General features: G+C 70.9%; 4 protein-coding genes across 9 annotated transcripts in view; 1 reads left to right on the forward strand and 3 right to left on the reverse strand.

Moving 5' to 3' along the window:
• Positions 1–609: 609 nt before the first annotated feature.
• Positions 610–6,020, reverse strand: UTP4 (UTP4 small subunit processome component). The gene is made up of 16 exons (XM_080552112.1): positions 5,775–6,020; positions 4,835–5,026; positions 4,654–4,738; positions 4,450–4,539; positions 3,974–4,185; positions 3,724–3,895; positions 3,541–3,632; positions 3,151–3,247; positions 2,730–2,794; positions 2,429–2,551; positions 2,114–2,273; positions 1,802–1,908; positions 1,526–1,621; positions 1,196–1,381; positions 888–998; positions 610–754 (listed from the first exon to the last, which is right to left on the reverse strand). Exons 1-16 carry the CDS (start codon positions 5,931–5,933, stop codon positions 638–640), a joined length of 2,064 nt encoding a protein of 687 aa, XP_080408238.1. The 5' UTR covers positions 5,934–6,020; the 3' UTR covers positions 610–637.
• A 5-nt stretch (positions 6,021–6,025) lies between these two features.
• On the forward strand, positions 6,026–7,955 carry CHTF8 (chromosome transmission fidelity factor 8). Of its 4 annotated transcripts, none has more exons than XM_080552118.1 (4): positions 6,026–6,076; positions 6,597–6,627; positions 6,724–6,835; positions 6,928–7,955. In XM_080552118.1, exons 2-4 carry the CDS (start codon positions 6,605–6,607, stop codon positions 7,129–7,131), a joined length of 339 nt encoding a protein of 112 aa, XP_080408244.1. In that variant the 5' UTR covers positions 6,026–6,076; positions 6,597–6,604; the 3' UTR covers positions 7,132–7,955. The 4 variants fall into 4 exon arrangements, with proteins under 4 accessions (XP_080408244.1, XP_080408245.1, XP_080408243.1 ...); XM_080552119.1 differs by having other exon boundaries at positions 6,040–6,076; positions 6,580–6,627; XM_080552117.1 differs by having other exon boundaries at positions 6,041–6,076; positions 6,557–6,627.
• A 189-nt stretch (positions 7,956–8,144) lies between these two features.
• Positions 8,145–12,121, reverse strand: HAS3 (hyaluronan synthase 3). 3 transcript variants are annotated; one of them, XM_080552115.1, is made up of 4 exons: positions 12,050–12,121; positions 10,739–11,359; positions 10,209–10,310; positions 8,145–10,061 (listed from the first exon to the last, which is right to left on the reverse strand). In XM_080552115.1, the coding sequence occupies exons 2-4, from the start codon at positions 11,357–11,359 to the stop codon at positions 9,054–9,056; spliced, it is 1,731 nt and encodes a 576-aa protein (XP_080408241.1). In that variant the 5' UTR covers positions 12,050–12,121; the 3' UTR covers positions 8,145–9,053. The 3 variants fall into 3 exon arrangements, with proteins under 3 accessions (XP_080408241.1, XP_080408239.1, XP_080408240.1); XM_080552113.1 differs by lacking the exon at positions 12,050–12,121 and having other exon boundaries at positions 10,739–11,736; XM_080552114.1 differs by lacking the exon at positions 12,050–12,121 and having other exon boundaries at positions 9,047–10,102; positions 10,739–11,736.
• Positions 12,122–14,442: 2,321 nt separating this feature from the next.
• TANGO6 (transport and golgi organization 6 homolog) overlaps positions 14,443–18,740 on the reverse strand; it is a 32,363-nt gene continuing 28,065 nt past the window's right edge. Inside the window, 2 exon segments of the mRNA XM_080552120.1 lie at positions 14,443–14,849; positions 17,658–17,771. Coding sequence (XP_080408246.1) covers positions 14,673–14,849; positions 17,658–17,771 — 291 coding nt within the window. The 3' untranslated portion in view covers positions 14,443–14,672.

Genomic DNA, 18,740 nt, shown 5'->3' on the forward strand with positions numbered 1-18,740 from the left:
GGACCGGCGCCCCCTTCCCGTACCCGGCCCGGGAACGGCGCCCGCTCCCAGCCCCACACGGTACCGGTACCGCTCCCCCCGTTCCCCTTCGGTACTGGCCCAGTACCGGCGCCCCCCCCCCCCCCCACCGGCCCGGTAGCGGCGCCCCCTCCCGGTACCCGGCCCGGTACCAGCGCCCGGCCCCCGGTACCGCCCTGTCCCCCTCCGGTACCGGCGCCCTCCACACACCCCTGCCCGGCCCGGTACCGGTGCCCCCTCCCCATACCCGTACCAGTACCGGCACCCCCCCCCCACTACTGGTGCCACGTCCCCCCCCAGTACCGGCGCTGCCCCACACACAGCCTGGCCGGGCCCAGAACTGCCGCCCCCTGCCCCTACCCAGCCCGGTACCACCACCAGTCCCGTCCCCCGGTACCAGTACTGCCCCCCCGTACCAGCACCCGCCCCCCCCAACCCCCCTTACCGGTGCCACCTTCACCCCCAGCCCCCTCCGGTACTGGCACACCCCCCCCGGCCCGGTACCACTGCCCCCTCCCCTGCCCTTTCTGCCCCCCCCCCGGGTACCGGTGCCCCCCCCGTGTCCCCCCCGGACAGATGGGATGCGGTGCGGGCGGTGGCAGCGGTTTATTGCGCGGCGCTAGGTGCCGAACGGCTGCTGCTGCACGGGCGGCGGGAGCTGGGCGCGGATATCGGCCAGGGGCCGCTCCACCAGCACCAGGCGGTTCTCCTCCAGCAGCTCGGCGAACAGCAGCGGCTGCGGGCACGGCGGGGGGGTCAGCGGGCACGGGGGCATCCCCAGCCCCAACACAGCCCCCCCTGCCATGCCCCGGGGCACCGAGACCCCCCCCGCCCGGGGTTAGGGCAGGGGCCGGCGGCTGTGAGCCCACCTGGAACTTCTTGCAGATCTTGAAGGCGTGCAGCTGCCGCTGCCGGGCGGGCTCCGGGAGCTGCTTCAGGGCGCTCTGGTTGAACAGCGGGGTGCTGGCATCGGGCAGGGGCTGCGGGGGCACAGCCTTGTCAGCCGCCCGCGCTCCTGCGGGCTGGGACGGGCCCCGGGTGCAAATCCTGGCCCCCCGGTCCCGCAGGCACTCAGTGTCCCCAGGCCTTCCCCAGTACCCCCCCGTGCCCTTCCCTTGCTCCACCGGCACGAGCATCCCCCCCCGAGCACGCGCCGGCAGCCCCCAGCCCCGCTCACCAGGGACTTGTCGAGGACGCAGAACATGTAGACGTCGTGCAGCAGGATGTGCGCGGGGTTCTGGGGGTTGAAGGCGATGTGGGTGATGGGCGTATCCCTCTCCAGCCAGGCCTTGTGCAGCCCGCCGTTCTGCACCGTGCGGCTCCAGGCCGTGTACTGCTTCTCGGGGATGCTGAACTCGAAGAGCTGCGGGGCAGGAGAGGGGACGGGGGTGGCCCCGCGACCACCCAGCGTCACACCCCTGTGCCAGCACGCAGCACCCCCAGCCGCTCTGCGAGCGCTGCGTGGGGACAGGATCCTGCCGGGGGCAGCGGCAGGGACAGCTCCTACCTGCTGGTCCGCGTAGGCGATGACGAGGTTGTTGGTGGCCGGGTGGATGGCGAGGGCTGACACCGCACAGCCGTACATGGGCACCGCGCAGTGGTGCTGAAAGGGGAGGGGACAAAGCTGGGAGCACGCGGGGACAGTCTCTGCCCCGCAGACCTTCCCTCATGCCCCGTGGGACCTCTCCCTCCCTGCTCCAGGGACGCAGCAGGGCCTCTGCACAGAGCCCGTGCTTGCAGCACCCTGAGGCAGAGCGCTCGGCCCCCCGGCGCCTTCTCCTACCTTGAAGTGTTTCAGGCTGTACACGTGGATTTCCCAGTCCCCGCTGACCGCTGCCAGCCAGTTCCCATCGGCGCTCGATGCCAGCAGGTAAACGGCCTCGGCCGTGCCTGGGGGAACGCCGTGCACCCGCCCCAGTGGGTGCTGATGGCACAAGGAGCCACCGAGCCTCCCCCCGAGGTGTCCCAGACCTGCATCCCCCCCCCCCATCAGCGCCCCGCGGGGCTGACGCAGAGGCAGGGCAGGGCAGGGCCCCACGAAACCCAGCGTGGGCAAGGGGCTGCAGCCCAGCGGACCCCGGTGCCCGTTCCCCACCTGCGGGTGGGCGCAGCGTGTGCAGGTGTTTGCAGCCCCCCGGCTCCAGCAGCTGGAGGACGTGGACGGAGCCTCGGTCAGAGGCGACAAAGAGCCGGCCCGAGTCGGAGGCGCACTGCAGCTGGTACGCCGGGAGCAGCAGCTTGGGCACGCCGGGGACCTGAGGAGGAAGGCAGCAAGAAGAAGGTCACCCACTGCCGCCGACCGGCCCCAGTGCTGCTCTGAGCCCCCACCCCGGTGTCACGAGCAGCCCCCGCTCCCCGTGAGCTCCCCCCGCCGCCCTTCCCTCCCTCCCTCCCTCCCTCCCGTGCCCACCTTCTTGACGCTGACGCTGTCGCCCTCGTGCTGCACGCGGTAGATGTGGAAGCGGGAGGCCGTGCAGTAGGCGACCCAGCTGCCGCAGGGCGAGACGCAGCTGCAGTAGATGTGCTCGGGACCCTGGGGACGTGGAGGTGCTGAGCGGGGCCCGCAGAGCCTCCCTGGCAGAGTCCCGAGCCCGCACAGCCCCCCTCGTGGGGCCGGGCACCGCAGCGGGTCTCTGCTGGCCCCCCCCAGCTCAGCCCTCGGGGGGAGCAGAGCCTCCCAGCCACCTCCTGCTGCCCCGGCCCAGCCCTACCTTGCTCTTGAGCTGCAGGAGGTGCTCAGGCATGCGGCAGACGTTAAGGACCTCGCCGTCCTTTCCTGGGATGACAACCAAGCGGGCAGCACGTCAGCAAACACGGAAACCGCACAGCTCCCAGGGAGCAGCTGGGGGTCCGGGGGAGCGGTGCCGGCCAAGGGGCACCAAGGGACGCCCCGGACCCTTCCCCGGCCTCACCCCAGGCCTGAGCTCCCCGGGAACCAGGCAGCTCAGGGGGAAGAGCGTGCTCTCAGCAGCAGCACAGCCGTGAGCAGAGCAGAGCTGCATGGCGGATGTTAACCACCACCCCGCTGCCCCAGCAGCAGGGCTGCTCGCACCCTGAAGCGCCCCGGGCGCTGCGGGCTCTGCCCCGAGGTAAAACACAGCCGTCTGTACCCGACAGCCACCGCGAACTCACCGGTTTCATTGGTGGAGCCGAGCCTCCAGAGCTCCAGGTGCTGGGAGAACTGGAAGAGGAGGAGCCGGGCTTTCCTGGCGCAGGAGACGAGGCAGCGCTGCGGGCAGAAACGGGCGCGCTGTCAGGAGCCCGCAGCCGGGGAGAAAGGGCTGGGGCGAGCCGAAACGCCCCGGGGGGCCGGAGAGGAACGGCTCGGGTGCCGTGGGACGGGAGCCCAGAGAGGGAGCCCCAGCAGGACCAGCAGGACAGGCTCGCCAGCTCCCAGCCCCATTGCGGGAGCCTCCGGGCGCCAGGGCCGGGGAGGGGACCCCGCAGGGCCCCGCTGCTCCCGCAGAGCCTGCCCCGCGCCCCGGGCAGCTGCCGCAGGACCCCGCTCAGCACCCCACTCACATGGGGGAAGGTGACCTTGCGCAGCACCGCCTCGTAGCCCTTCCTCTGCACCTTCTCCATGAGCGGGCGGATCACCAGCTGGGCGTCCAGGCCTGGAAGCCAGGCAGAGCGCGGTGAGGAGGCGCCGGGGAGGGGGACGCCGCCACCCAAGCCTGCCCGGTGAGCGCGCCCCGCAGCCCCTACCTCCGGAGATGAGAGCTGTCGGGCTGTGCGCCACGGCTCGCACGTCGTGCGTGTGGTACTGGAACGGCTTCGTCCGCACCCAGCGCTTCTCCTGGCCGCCCGCCTTCACCGGCAGCAGCTGGAACTGGTAGGTGGCCCCCGTCGAGGTGCCCACAACGATGCTGTCCTCCTTCTGCGAGGAAAAGAGGGCTGCAGCTCGCAGGGGACGGGGCCGACGGGCGCCGCTGCCAGGAGCGGGGGTGAGCTCTACCTCTGACACAGCCAGTGAGAGGACGGCCGAGGTGCTGACGGTGTGGGACTCCAGCAGCGTGCCCCGCTCCCAGTCCCAGAACTGCACCCTCCCGAACGAGTCCGAGCTCACAACGGTGCCGTCGGACAGGAAGGCGATGCTCCACACCACGCACTCGCGCTTCTTGGGCTTTGACACGTGGTAGTTCACCATGATCCTCTGCACCGTCCGGCCTGAGGTGCGGGAAGGGTTGGTTGGGACGCGAAAGGGAGCGGGGTGGGAGCGGGTGCCCTCCCCGCCTGTAGCAGGGCGACCTCAGTCCTCGCCTGATCCCCTCCCCGTGCCCAGCTCGCTGCAGGACTCCTGGGCTGGGAGCTGCCGCGGAGCCGTGCAGACGCCCCAAAGCGGGGGCACGCAGCTGCTGATGCTGCCCCGGGGGCTGGGGACACCCCGGGCTCTGCGGGGAGCGGTGCCCCGTCGCCAGGGCAGCTCGTTACCTGAGCGGACGTCAAGCACGCGGATGAAATCGATGGAGCCGGCTGCGATGTGGGTCCCCAAGGGGTGCCAGGAGAGGCACAGCACGCGCCCTGCGGAGGAGGAGGCTCCAGGAACGCCGCAGGGCACCGCAGCCCCTCGGTGACCGGGGCCAGGGCGGCTGGGGGGGGCAGAGGGAGGACGTCACCGCCGAGCCCCCCGCTCACCTTTCTGCCGGTCCAGGTTCTTCTCAAACTGGATGCCGCCGGGCACCACCTGGAAGAGCTTCACCGAGCCGTCCTCGCAGCCGATCTGCGGGGACCAGGGTCAGCTCCGGGAGGGGGACAGCTCCTCCGCCACCGCGGCGGCGGGGTCCTGGCCCCGTCCCCGTCCCGTCCCCGCACTCACCGCCAGCCGCGTGCCGCCGCCGTTGGCCGCCATGCTCCAGATGGGCCCCCCGAAGCCGTCGACGGCGCGGGCCGGGCGCAGGCGCTGCAGGTCGTACTCGGTGATGTCCCCGCTGAGGCCGGCCCCGAAGAGCCGCTCCCCGGCCGCCCAGCACAGCGCCTCCACCGAGCGGGCCTGGTGCCCCGGGATGGCCTGCGGGGGGGGGGGGGGGGGTGTTCAGCACCGGGATGCTCCCCACGGTGACCGCTTACCCCCGGTCCTCCCGGTACCCGGTTACCACCGGTCCTCTGTTGCCCTGCTCCCCCTGGTGCCCAGTTACCCTCGGTGCCTCCGGTCCTCCTGGTACCCGGTTACTGCCGGTACCCCGGTTCCCCCTGGCGCCCGGTTTCCCCTGGCCACCCCCAGTTCCCCCCGGTGCCCCTGCTCCCCCCAGCCCCTTCAGTAACTCCGCTCTCCCCGGTGCCCCCGGTACCCAGTTACCGCCAGCCCCTCCCGGTCCCCCACTGCCCCGCTCCCTCCGGTACTTGGTTACCCCCGGTGCCTCCGGTCCTCCCGGTACCCAGTTACCCCTGGTCCTCCCGGTCCCCCATTGCCCTGCTCCCCTCGGCCCTCCCGGTGCCCGGTTTACCCCCGGTGCCCGGATATCCCCGGCCTCCCCCAGTTCCCCACTGCTCTGCTCCTCCCGGTCCCCGGTTACCGCCGGCCGCCCCCCGGTCCCCCGTTACCGCCGGTACCCCGATTCTCCTCCGGTGCCCGGCTCCCCCCGGTGCCCAGTTACCCCCGGTTCTCCCGGTCCCCGCTTACCGCCGGCCTCCCCGGTCCCCCGTTACCCCCGGTCCCCCGTTTCTCCCCGGTGCCCGGTTCCCCCCGGTTCCCCCCGGTCCCCCCCAGTACCCGCTCCCCCCCGTTCCCCCCGGTACCCGGTGCCCCCGTTCCCCACCTTCTCCTGGAAGCAGCTCCCGCCCAGCCCGTACACCTCCACGGCGCCGTCGGTGCGGGCGAGCGCCAGGCGGCGGCCGCGGGGCAGGTAGGCGAGGCAGCGCACGCCGGCGGGCACCAGGCCGAAGAAGCGCACGCGGTGCACCTCGAACTCCCCCATCCCGGCACCGAGCGCGGCCCCGGCCCCGCTCCCGGCCCCGGCCCCGCCCCGCCGCCACCGGGCCCACGTGCGCGCGGCGCTCCCGGAAGCGGAAGCGCGCCGGGAGGGGGCGGAAGCGGAAGCGCGGCGCGGCGGGAGATTCGGTGTGCGGCGGCGGAACCGGGACCGGGGAGGGGGGAGCGGGGAGCACTCGGCCGGCACCGCCTCACCGGGACCGCTGCGGGGCGACGGGGCCGGGGGGAACCGGGGAGGAACCGGGGCACGGGGTGGGGGGGAGCGGGGAACGGGAGGGGGACACCGGGGGGGCGCAGCCGGGCACGGGGGGGCAGGGGGAAGCCGGGGGGGGCACCGGGGCTGGGGGTGAGGGGGGCACGGGGGGATCCGGGGGGTACCGGGAGAGGTCCCGGGGCTACCGGGGAGGTCCCGGGGGTCCCGGGGAGGTCCTGGGAGGGGTCCCGGGGGTTTCGGGGAGGTCCCCGGGGTCCTGGGGAGGTCCCCGAGGTCCTGGGGAGGTCCCGGGGGTCTTGGGGAGGTCCCAGGGTGGTCTCGGGGGGATTCCGGGGGTCCCGGGGAGGTCCCGGTAGGGGTCCCGGGGCTGCAGCACGCTGCGGGGTCCCCGCCAGTCCCATCCCGGCCGTGCCCGCAGTGACCGGGGCTCCGCAGGCCGCGCCATGGTGCAGCTCGTCGTCTCCAGGTGAGCGCGGGCCGGGCCCGGTGCCCGGTACCGGTTAGGCTGAGAGCCTGGCGGTGACCCCCCCCCCTCACCCCCCCCCCCTCTATCTCCCGGCAGCACGGGCAGCCTGCCCCGGTGGGTGCTGCTGGAGCTGCAGGGCGAGGTGGAGGCGCGGAGCGGCGGCGCGCTGCCCGGGAGCCTGCTGGGAGACCTGCACTACACCCGCGAGGCACGGAGCCCCCCCTGACCTCCTGCCGCGGTGCCGCCCCGCCATGGGGCCGCTCGCAGCCCTCAGCCTCTGCTCACCCCCCCCCCCCGCAGGGCGTCCCGGTGCTGGTGGTGGGCCACCACGTCCTGTACGGGAAGGTGGTGACGCTGGAGAAGCCCTTCGCCGTGCTGGTGAAGGAGGCGGCTGGCCCCGCGCAGCCGCACGCCCGCTACGCCGTCACCGCCCTCATCAAGACCAAGCTGCTCTTCAAAACCCGCCCCAAGCCCATCATCACCAACGTGCCCCGCAAGGTGTGAGGGCACCCACCCGCTGCCGGCATCACCGACGTGCCTGGGAAGGCGTGAGGACACCGACCTGCTGCCGGCATCACCCGTGTGCCCAAGGCGTGAGGACACCGACCTGCTGCCGGCATCACCCGTGTGCCCAAGGCGTGAGGACACCGACCTGCTGCCGGCATCACCAACGTGCCCCAGGTGTGAGGACATGGACCTGCGACTGGCACCAGTGTGCCCAAGACCCCAGGACACGGACCTGCTGCCACCACGGGGCTCAGCCCTAGCTCTGCAGGTGCCCCATGCCCTTCCCAGGTCCCTGTCCCCCCGCAGTGACCCCGGGGGAGAGCCAGGGCACAAACCCACACCCCTCCGAGGTGAGGAGCGTCACGGGGAGCCCAGCTGCAGGGCCAGGCTGTGCCCACGGGGGCAGGACTTGGCTCTGTGGCCGTGCTCGTGCTGCTGGGGGGGGCTTTGGCTCAATCAGCCCAGCTCGTCAGCATCTGTCCCCCCAAAAACACACCCCTGCAGCTGGTGGGGCACTAGAGGCAGCTGGAGATGCGCAGGGTCTGTCTCAGCACCAACTCCGCTCGAGTCTCCCCCCGCACAGGGGAGACTTCACGGATTTGGGGCAGGGGGAGAGCGGGGCTGACACGCCGGCCTTTCTGTGTGCAAGTCTTTATTGTGACAAATCCAGCGGGATATAAAAAACGGACCTCTCAAAATATGAAAAAAACACTGGTTAAAAAATAAATAGATTTACAAACCATCAGCAATAAGTGTAAATACGAAAAGAGCTACAAAAGTCTCCTAAAAAACCTCGTCTTAAATAAAAAACCCAAATTGCTCGACTGTAGAAAGGTTCTAGCCCTGAAAAAAGAGGGCCCAGGGGAGACGGCCGTGGGTAAGCACCCGGGGGGACCTGGTGGGCAGGGAAAGGCTGGGAACCGGCTTTCCCCGCCCTCCTCTGCATGTCCGGGCCCAAAACCCAGCGCCTCCCGCTGTCTAGACAGGTGCCAGGCTCCCTCCTCGCTTCCAGAGCTGCGGGGCAGAGGAGGGGCTGTGGGGAGGCAGCCGGCACGGAGCTGGGACGCGCTCGGCTCTGTAGGGCCGTGGGCTGGCCGGAGCTCCACCGCGGCCCCGTGTGGGTGACGCTCCAACCAGCCCACGGCCCCGCTTTTCCTGCTCCTGCCCAAGCTGCGGGCACAAAAACAGGAGCCAGGGTCCCCCCCCCCCCCCCGAGCTCTTTGGCAAAGCACAACGGGGGCGCCGCCCTCCTGGGGCAGCCAGGCCCCCTGCGAGGGGTCGGGGGGAGCTGTGGGTACATGCCCGCACATACCCAGCCGTGGGGGCGAGGACGTGGCCCTCGGGGACATTCGTGAGCCGCCGGAGCTGCGTGAGGACGGAGCAGGGGGGTGCTGAGGCCCCGGGGGGTGGCCCCAGCTGGCAGCACCAGCCAGCGGTGCCTGGCACTGGCACAGCGCCGGGGGGAGTGGTGCCAACTCTGCGCTGAAATCCCACCTCTGCCCCTGACCCGCGGCAGGGAGCGGGGCTGAACCTGCAGCCGGCTCCTGCTCACGCAGGGGCTGCACGGGGATTTTGGGGACGGGATGGGGGGGCACCGTGGGGGTGCAGCAACCCCAGCGGTATCGAGCATCACAGCTCAGCACCCGGCCGGATGCGTGGGGTCCTCTCTCCATAGCACCGTGGGGACGACGTCGAGGTCCCCGGGGAAAGCACCGAAGGACGGCGGCCCCGGCGGGGCGGGGGGAGCCCAGCCAGCGGAGCTCTCGCAGCGCCCAAACGCTTGGCGTGGCACAGGGGGGGCGCTGGCACTGCCCCTGCAGCACCGAGGCTGTGCCGAGCACAGCTCCAGGCAGCCCCGGCGCAGCTGCTCCCTGGCCGCCAGCACCCACCGGGCTGAGTCTTACAGAAAAAAAAAAAAATCAAATTAAAAAAAGGGAAAAGTGGAAAAAAAAGAAAAAAAAAAAGACTTGATCACGAACGCTTCCTTGGGCTGCTCCGGGCCGGGAGGGGACGGTGGCAGTGTCCCCATCCCCCGGCACCCCGCTCACACCTCGGCGAAGGCCAGCCCGCACTGCTCCTGCCGCTTGCCGCAGCGCCGGGCGACGATGGCCAGGTAGAGCGTGAGCAGGGCCACCCAGTAGCAGGCGTAGAGGATGGCTCCCGAGACGAGGAAGGCCACCTCGGTCTCGCTGAGCAGGTCCTGGCTGTAGGCGGTGTAGGCCAGCCCGCCCAGCAGCACGGCCACCCACACCGACACCGGCAGCAGCCCCACGAAGTTGACCACAACGGTGCGGCGCCCCGACGTGCCCCAGCCCGACTTGTTGATGGTGGCGATGGCGAACATCTTGGCGGGCAGCAGGCTGGACATGTAGAGCAGGGCGTAGAGGGACACAAAGATCATCTCGGCGCTGCCCCGCAGGAAGCAGGCGTAGGTGGCCTTGATGATGCCCACCAGCTGCACCGTCAGCAGGAAGAGGAGGATGTTCCAGATGCGGCCGCGGTAGAAGAGCTGGATGACGGTGGCGATGAGGAAGAAGGGGAAGAAGCCGGTCACCACCGACTCGTAGGTCATCCAGAGGTGGTGCTTGTGGAACCACAGCGCGTTGTAGAGCCACTCGCGGAAGTAGGACTTGCTCCAGCGGGTCTGCTGGTTGAGCCAGCGCAGGTAGCGGGTGGGCGTCTCCGTCAGGCACTTGGAGCGGGCCGTGTACTTGGTCTGGTAGCCCAGGCTGAGCACGCGGTTCGTGAGGTGCCGGTCGTCCCCGAAGCTGCACTTGCTGCCCAGGAAGGTCTGGTGGTACCAGTCCTCCAGGAACTGCTGCAGCAGGGCGTTGCGGTACATGCCCAGGGGCCCGCTGATGCACTGCACGCAGCCGAAGTAGGACTGGCAGGCGCGCTCCACGTTGAAGGCCATCCAGTACCGCACGCTGCTCAGGAAGGAGATCCACGAGTCGTACTTGTTCAGGATCTGGGGAGGGGACGGCATCAGCGCCGGCACCGCCGGTAACGGGACCGGCCTCGCGGTGCCACCACGCGCCCCGGCCGCCCCGTGTCGCCCTCCCTGCCCGCGGTACCTGGACGTCGCCGCCGACGCCGCCAACGCGGGGGTCTGCCTCCAGGATGCGGAGCATCTCGGCGGTGCAGGCGGGGTCCAGCACCGTGTCTGAGTCACACACCTGGGGGCAGAGGCAACGTCGAGCCCCGCTCCTGCCGCCCACGCGCGCCCGGCAGACGGCCCAGCCCCAGCCGGGCAAGCCCGAGCCGCGGCCGGCGAGACGAGGCAGGGCCCCGCAGACCGGCAGGCGGTGGCAGGGAGCGGAGCGCCCCGCGGTGCCCGGCCACCGCTGCCCCAGGACACCCAGCCCCGCAGACCGGCCCCGAGCGACGGCACCGCGCTGGGACCTGCCCTCGCCGCCCCCCAACCCAGGCCATGGGGGTCTGGAGCCCCACGCAGTGCTGCCACGTGGCATCCCCCCAGTGACGCCTGCGCATGGCACGGGATGCACCGAGGAGGTGGCACAAAGCCCTCGCGGGCAGGGCTGCACCTGCAGGGTCCCCGCCGCCACCCCACTGCTCACGGCGTGCCCACGGCCCCCCCGCCCACCTGGATGTAGTCCACGGAGTCTCCGAGCGCCCGGAAGGCCGTGTACATCACCTCGCGCTTCCCGCCCCACTTCTGCAGGATGCAGGAGTAGGTGGTGCCGCGCACCAGCGCCTCGACGCGGGCCAGCCCTTCCCGCAGCCCGGCCTCCGTCTCGCCCTCGCCCCACGCGTGGAAGTTGCTCCTCCAGACGTAGCTGCCCGCCCGCTCGGAGCCCATCACGTCGTGGAAGATGTCCAGCATGTAGGTGTCGTCGGGGCCGTTGCCGTCCACCACCATCACCACTTTGAGGTCGGGGAAGGCGATGCGCTTGACGGAGCGCAGGCACTTCTTCAGGTAGTCGGGGTCCTCCTGGTAGGCGGCGATGCAGAGGGCCACCGAGCGCCCCAGCCGCACCGGCCGCCCCTCGCCCCGCATGCGCCGGTGCTCCAGGAAGGCGAAGAGGCTCTGGATGAAGAGGTGCAGCCCCAGGATGGCCCCGTAGAGCCCGAAGGAGAGGTAGTGCTTCTCCGTGTGGATGAACTGGTACCCCGTGACGTAGGCGGCCAGGATGCCCCCCAGCACCGCCAAGGCGAAGAGGCTGGTCCCCACAACTCGCAGGGCCGTGGAGAGGCTCACTGGCATCTGGGCGGGATGGGGACAGTCAGGGCACGGCCACCACCGGGGGAGACAGGGGAACGCGGGCACACGGGGGGGCCCCGGTTGTCTCCCACCCCACGCGTGCCCCATCCGCCTGCAGTCACCGCTCAGTGGGGGGGGCGCATCCCAGTGCCCCCACCGCAGCCCTGCAGGGCCCGGAGGACAGGGAAGGGCAGGGGGACAGCGGGGACGCGGCACGGGGGGGTCCCCAGGGGAGAAGTCCTGCGTGGGCACAGCCCCCCAGAGCTCCCCCCGGCAGGACCCGGCAGCCCCCCCAGCGGCGGGGTCGGCAGCGCCCAGAGCCCCCCCCCCTTATCCGGGCTGCGGGACGGGCACCGGGCAGCGGGCACCGGGCAGCGGGCACCGGGGCATCGCCGGCGGGCGGGCGGGGGCAGGGGCAGCGCAGGGCGGTGGGAGGGGGGGGCGCAGGTTTGGGGAGGGAGCGGCTGGAAGGGGGCTGCCGGCAGCGCCCCCGGCTCCCCCCGGCCCCGCAGCCGCCGGTGCCGGCTCCGCGGTCCGGGGTGGGGGGGGCGCGGCCGGTCCCGCAGCGCCGCGGGGGAGCCCCGAGCCGGCACCGGCACCGGCACCGGCACCGGCACCGGCACCGGCACCGGCACCGGCACCGGCACCGGCACCGGCACCGGCGGGAGGGGAGGGACCGGGGCCGGGACTCACCGTGCCGGTGCCGGTGGTGCCGCTCGCCCCGGCCGCCGCCGCCGCCGCTGTGCGCCCGGCCCGGCCCGCGCGGCCGCTTTATACCGCGGCGGGGCCGGCACCGCCCGCAGCCCGCGGGGTCCCCGCCCGGCACCGGCACCGGCACCCCCGGCACCGGCACCCCCGGCACCACCCCCGGCCCCGGCCCCGCCGGCCCCGGCCCCCGCCCCGCCCGCGGGACCCGCCCGGCCCCGCACTGCGGGAGCGCTGCCGGCTCCGGCACCGGCACCGCGCCGGGCTCCACCGGCACCGGGCACCGGCCGCAGCTCCGGGACACCCCGGGGACGCCGTGGGCACCCCCGCGCCGCCCGCCAGGGCCACCCCCCTGTCCCCGTGTGCCCCCGGTGCCGTTCTCGGCCACCGGCCGTGCCCCCCCCGAGCCCATCAGCCGCCCACCTGGGGACGCCCGGGGCCCACCTCGTGGCGTCCCCCCGTCCCCCACGCAGGAACGGGGCCACCCCGGGGACAGGAGCCCTGCGCCCGTCACGCACGAGGTGTCGGTGCCAGGCTGGTGGGGGGGGGTCCCTGCCCGCCCCGGGGCGCACCGTGCCCGCTGAGCCCCCCCGAGCTGCAGCCGCTGCTCAGACCCCGCACGTTCAGGTCCCTCACCCAGAGGGGCCAGGGGCTCCCCGGGGGTGTCCCCCTGCCCATGGCGGGGCAGGGACGAGCTGGGACCCCGGCACCACCGGTGGGGCTCCCACGTGGCACCGCGTGGTGGGGTGACACCCAGAGTGGTCTTGTCCCCAACTCAGGGGTGCACAGGGGTGCCCCAGGGCTGTGGGTGCTGATCTGCAGGAGGCACAGAGGGGACAGGGACAGGGACAGGGACAGGGACAGGGACAGGGACAGGGACAGGGACAGGGACAGGGACAGGGACAGGGACAGGAGGGTGTGTGTCCCCACCCCACTGCAGGTGCCCAGCACCGGGGTTACCCCCTGGCCCCGTTACCTTTCAGTGCGATCCCAGCTCCCCGGTGCTCGCCCTGCTCTCTCTGCACGAGCGCTTCCCAAGGTACAAATAAAATTTCCTACTCCTCCGGCACAGAAATCTCCTTGTTCACAGCAGCAGAGCTGCAGCCAGACGCCCAGAAAGCAGCACGAATGCAGACTTCTCGTTCAAAACCCTTCCTCTGGCTGTCTGCTCCAGGCCCTGGCAAGGCAGTGCCGGTATGGCAGCATCCCGGCGCACGCCCGCAGCCCAGCACCGGCACCGGCACCGGCACCAGCACCGGGTGCGCAGGCTGGCGGCAGCGAGAGTGAGGGGGAGCGCCCGGCCACCGCCGCGCTCCATCAAGGACAGTGTGCTCCTGGCCGCCCGCCCTGCCTGCGCCCACCCAGCTGAGCACGGCACGGCACGGCACGGCACAACATGGCACGGCACAACATGGCCCGGCATGGCCCAGCACGGCACGGCACGGGTGGCTTTGCTGGGGGTGGTGGTGCAGCCTGGCACCCCAACCTTGCAGGGCAGGGGCGCGGTGACCCCACACAAACCCTCGGCCCAGCACAGAGCGGGGGGGGCTGGGGCACAGATTTGCTGCAGGTGCCGGGGGGGCTCTGGGCTGCAGGACCCCCAGGTACCCTGGTGCAACCCTGCACGTCCCCACTCCCTCCCTGTCCTGTGGGTGCAGGGAAGGTCCCGGCCCAGGAGCGGGGTGCACAGTGCTCTGCGGGTTTGGGGTGTCCCCCTCGGTGAGGGACCTGTGGGGGCTGCCCCGATGGAGGGAGAGGAGTGACCCCAGTGCTGGGATGTCCCCAGACGTGGAGGTGCCCCGCAGGGCCCTGCAGCCCCAGCCCTAGGATGGGGGGGGCTCTGGTGCAGCTCCCCAGAGCTGCCAGAAAGGCAGTGGGGGGGCCCCAGTGCCAGTGGGGCAGGAGCTTGGAAACACCAGCATCATTTCCCTCTTCTCCACTGGGGAAATCACTCCAATTTGGCTAAAATACCAACATTTTGGCTCTGTTTCAGCCACTGCTTCCAGGGATCTTCTTCCCTGGCCCACACCTGGGGCTGGTGCCCCTCGATGCCCCTCGATGCCCACGGGCACCCCAGGGGCTGGACTGGGCGAGTGCCACCAGCCAGCTCGGCACGGCTGCAGACGAAGCCCCCTCTCCCTCCCGGCTCCCTCCATGGTCTCAGGGGAAGCCGCAGCACCCCGTGCTGCTTCCAGCCCCAGGAGCCCAAGCACCCCCCCCAGCGAAGGGCTGCTCCATGCGGCTAATGCCCCAAACCCCCCCAGGACCCAGGGGCTCCACGGCCCATGCTGTTGTCACCATCCCAAGCAGGCAAGAATGAGCACGGCTGAGAGCACCCAGGGGCTTCGTGTGGCTCCCAGAAACATCACACACACACGGCAGAGGGTTTCTCCGTTTAATCCGACATCCCTGCACCCGTGAGGCCGGTGCTGCCCCGGCCGAGGGGGGCTGCTGAGGCTGCCTGCCCCCGGCACCGCTGCGGCTCCACCACGGCTGGCACCTGCTGCAGGCGGCCCGAGGGCGCAGCAAACCTGTCCCCTCCAGGGAGAAAAATCGCCCGGCACCGGAGCAGGAAAAGTCTCTTTCTGTAGGGGATCGCTGCCAGCACCTGCTACGGCAGCACCACGATCTTCTTCTCCAGCACCTGCGGGGGGAAGAGGCCGCCCCGCACCGCCTGGCCCAGCTCCTCCAGCGCCAGCTGGGCGTGCAGCACGGCCGCGCCGTCGGGCTCGGCCGCCACCACGTGCTTCAGCAGGCGGTACAGGTCCCGCAGCACGTCCCGCAGCACCTGGGGAGAGCAGAGGGCAGAGCCACGGTCAGCACCCGCCGGAGCCCCGCCGGCACCCAGCACAGGCCCCGAGCAGCGCACGGCGTGCCCCGGCAGGCGCGGCTGTGCCCCTTCCACCTGGGCAGCGCCAGGACGCGGCACCACCACCATCGCCGCCCTGACTCACCGCCCTCCCCTCCCGTGACTCAGTTTCCCCACACATTCATGGCACTGCCGGCTCTCCCCAGGCCCCCGAATCCGCAGGGATGGGGGAGACGGACGCGAGCTGGGCGGCCCTGGCAGCAGCCAGGGTGGGCGCAGTGCACGAGGACAGCTACGGATGCCGACCAGCGGCACGGCCCTGCTCACGCGTGCACTGCTGCAGCATCGAGCCCTGCGAGGGGGCAGCATCCCCAGCCCCTCTGCAGGATGAGGCCCGTGACCAGCCCCAGCTACCCGCCCATGGACCGCGGCACCCCTGCCTGCAGAGGGGCACCCTGGAGCTGCCCGCTGGGGATTCCCGCGGGGAACCGGCTGCTTCCTTCCTAGGAACTGAGTCCCAACACACTGCTGGGAAGTGGGAAGGGAGGCGACGGCCTTGGCAAACCTGGTCCTTCCCAAGCCAAATAATCGATCATCGGGGCCCTCAGGGCGACTCCCACGGCTTCCCAGAACCTGGCGCTGCCCCACGGCACAGCCCAGCAGGGAACTGCCCCAGGGGATGCACCACCACGTCCCCCTGCCCCAGGAAGGAGGGCCCTTCAGTGCGGGGCCACAAGCTGTCGGTTGGGCACAGGGCACGCAGAGAGCAGCCCCGAGCTCCTGCGGGCAGCGCCTGGCGGAGGCTCCACAGCCCCTGGGCTCAGCAGGACCAACGGATATGGGCTCAGGCTGGGCCACGAGCAGAAGGTGCTCCACGTGGTTTGGGGAAGACAAAGTAATTCACAGCTGCAATGCAAAAACGTCACCGTGCCACACGCCTACGCCCTGACGTCCCCTGAAATGGGTGCTGCGGCTGGAGGGGCCGGGCAGAGCCCCCGTGGTGGCCCTGTGGTGGCCGAGCGCTGGCAGCACCCCTGGGTGCCAGCTGCCCTGCTGAGCTGTCCCCGGGCTCAGCCCCGCGCTGCAGGCCCCGTGAGGAGGGCGCAGCTCGCCCGCCTACAGCAGCGGGTGCCAGGAGGAAGAGGTGCCAACCGCCCGTGGCTTCGGGGGCAGATTCGTGCAAGTGCTGAGGAAGGAGCCAGGCCCTTCCCAGAGCGGGGTGCTCTGAAGAGCAGAGCCCAGAGGAGGACGAGAGCTCGAGAGGAGTGCAGGGAGCTGGAGCGAGCTCAGAGGTGGATGCGGATCCGCGGCTCGGCCCCCAGCCTCGTGCTCCCCGTGGCACAGGAGCTGGGGCTCCCTGCGGAAAGGAGCCCTGCCACTTCTAGGAAGCCATGAGGTGAGGATGGCCTGTCCCGTGCTGCTGCTCCGAGCCAGGGAAACAAAACCTCTGCAGCTCTGCGGTGCCGCTGCTGCCCCGGGGAGATGCCAGCGCCCCGGCAGAGCGTCGGCGTCGCCCCAGTGCCGGGCAGGACGTGGGGCTGAGCGCTGCAGGAGCCGGCCCTCCTGCCCGGGCTGAGGGACGAAATGGGAAGCAGAGAGTAAGAGAGCCGTGGGGACTGGGAGTGCTTTCAGGAGGAAACACAACCAGGTTGTCTGTTTTTGGGGCGTGGCGGTGGAGAAACAGAGGAGAAGCTTCGACTTGGGGGAGCAAAGAGCCATGGAGGGGAATGCCGGCAGTGACACCGGCAGTGACACCGGCAGTGACACCGGCAGCCTTCCCTGAAGCCTCCACAAAGAAACAAAGAGCAGGCGTGCACGGAGCACAAAGCACACACGGGGAGAGCTCCCGCACGGCTGCTCCTGCCGCGGTGCCCTCACAAGCACCCGTCTGCGTGCGTCCCCAGGGTGGGACCCTGCGAGGGGTCACCCCCAGGCAGTGCACGAGGCCGGGTGGCCGCGGGGCTGGCTCGGGCAGAGGGCAAGAGCCACAGCCCCAGGCAGAGGGGCTGCTCTGCTCGTGGCCGGGGCCAGGACGTGCTGCGTGCCTGCGTTCGCAGAGGAACGTATCAGGGACCAGGCTGTCCCCAAAAGGCCGCATGCTGGGTCCGAGCTGCAGGGAGGGTGAGAACGGAGGTAAAGGGAGGAAAAGGGCAGCTCTGGCTTAAAGAAATAGGAGAGAGAGAAACTGAAACGATTGCAGCAAGGAGCTGGCAGGGCTGTCACCACGCCAGGCTCTCCAAGCTGCTGCCTGCATCGGTGCTGTGAGAATGACTCCGTCCCTGCTGCACCCAGCCCAGCCCTCTCCCGGCCGTTCCCACCGGGAGCGGGGCACACAGCACCCGCCTGCTCCAGAATCAGCAGTAATTTAGGCAGAGGAAGCCTGCAGCTGCTCAGGTAATTATAGCTCAGTTAATTTTCTCCTAACTCCCTGCAGCTGCCACACATGCCGGAGCCACAACGCCAGCTCGGGGTGACTGCAGCCGTCACCACGCGGGGACATGTCGAGAGCACTCGCCGCTACAGGCAGCCTGGCCCTGCAGGGGGGCAGCCCCCTGGATCAGCAGGACTTCTCGGGGAGCTGCCTGCAGGTGGAATTTCACCCCGTGCACCCCCAGACCCCAGCTGGTCCCTGCTGCCCTCCTCATCACCAGAGGCAACACAAACAAGGGGCCGGGACCTGCCACCCCTGGGCAGGGGACAACCCCTGGAGCACTGTGCTCCAGGCTGGGGTCTCCCCTCCCCGGGGGGCAGAGGGGCCGTGCCGTGGGGCAGCGGGGGGTGACCCACCTCGGTAGCCTTCTCGCTGAGCCCCCGCAGCAGCAGCACCACCACGTGCACGGCGGCTCGGCGCACCTCCGCCTCGGGGTCCGTCTTGGCGATGGCCGTCACACAGGAGGTCACCTGGGGGGACAGCACGGGGAGGACATCAGCGCAGCCGGTGCCACCACCCACGGCCAGCCCTTAGGCAGGGGCTCAGAGTCCCCATCAGGGGACGCAGGGTGACCTGGCAGGGACGGCGTGGGGCTCTGGCACTCGGCTACGTGCAGGGAGGCCCCACTCGGCGCAGAGGCAGCCACAGCCCCAAGTGGCCTGAGGCCGGGGGATGGAAAACCCTCCTGGCACCTCTGTCCTTCAGAAACGCCGCTCTGCACCCGCTGCCGGACTCTCGCCGTGCTGCCCTGGTCTCCCTGGCGCTGGAGCAGCAGAGCCCAGCAGCCGCTCACCCAGAGCTGGGGCAATTTGCCTGGGAAAACCCAGCCATCGGGGCTGGGACGGGCTCTGCCCAGGGCACCACCACGGCCAGCAGCTGCAGCGCAGAGCGGTGCTGAGCAGCGCTCAGGAAAGGATTTCATCATCAGTAATTACGCACAAAGGCTTTCCCTAAGCCAGGAAGGGGATGTGTCCCTGTGCCCTTCTCCTGCCAGCTCCGGAGCTGCAGCCACGCTGCGTCCCCGTGCTGCCTCGCGAGCCCTGCGTCCTTCTGCAACACTGCAGAGCGCCCAGACAGGGGGTGGACTTCTGCAGCAAAAATCGTGACTGCTGCAAGTCCTGCAGAGCCAGCGGTGGCAGTGATGCCGGGTGAAGCAGCTGATGCTGGCGCTGCTCTGCCTGTCGGGCTGTGACCCTGAGCACGGCAGCTGGGAAGCGAGCAGGGCGAGGGGACAGCGGCTGCACCGCGAGCACGAGCAGGTACAGGAGGCAGCGCTGGCCCCGCCGCAAAGCTCGCCTTCAGCAGGGGCACCGAGCCCAGCTGAGGCTGCAGTGTGCTCCTGGTGTCACGCAGTGTCCTTAAAAGCCCACACAGGAACGCTGCTGCCACGGGGCCATGCCTCCTTCAAGCACCAGTGCTCGCGGGGCACCGAGCACCTC

This window comes from Anser brachyrhynchus (assembly GCF_964034855.1).
Source record: "Anser brachyrhynchus genome assembly, chromosome: 12".
NCBI lineage: Eukaryota > Metazoa > Chordata > Aves > Anseriformes > Anatidae > Anser > Anser brachyrhynchus.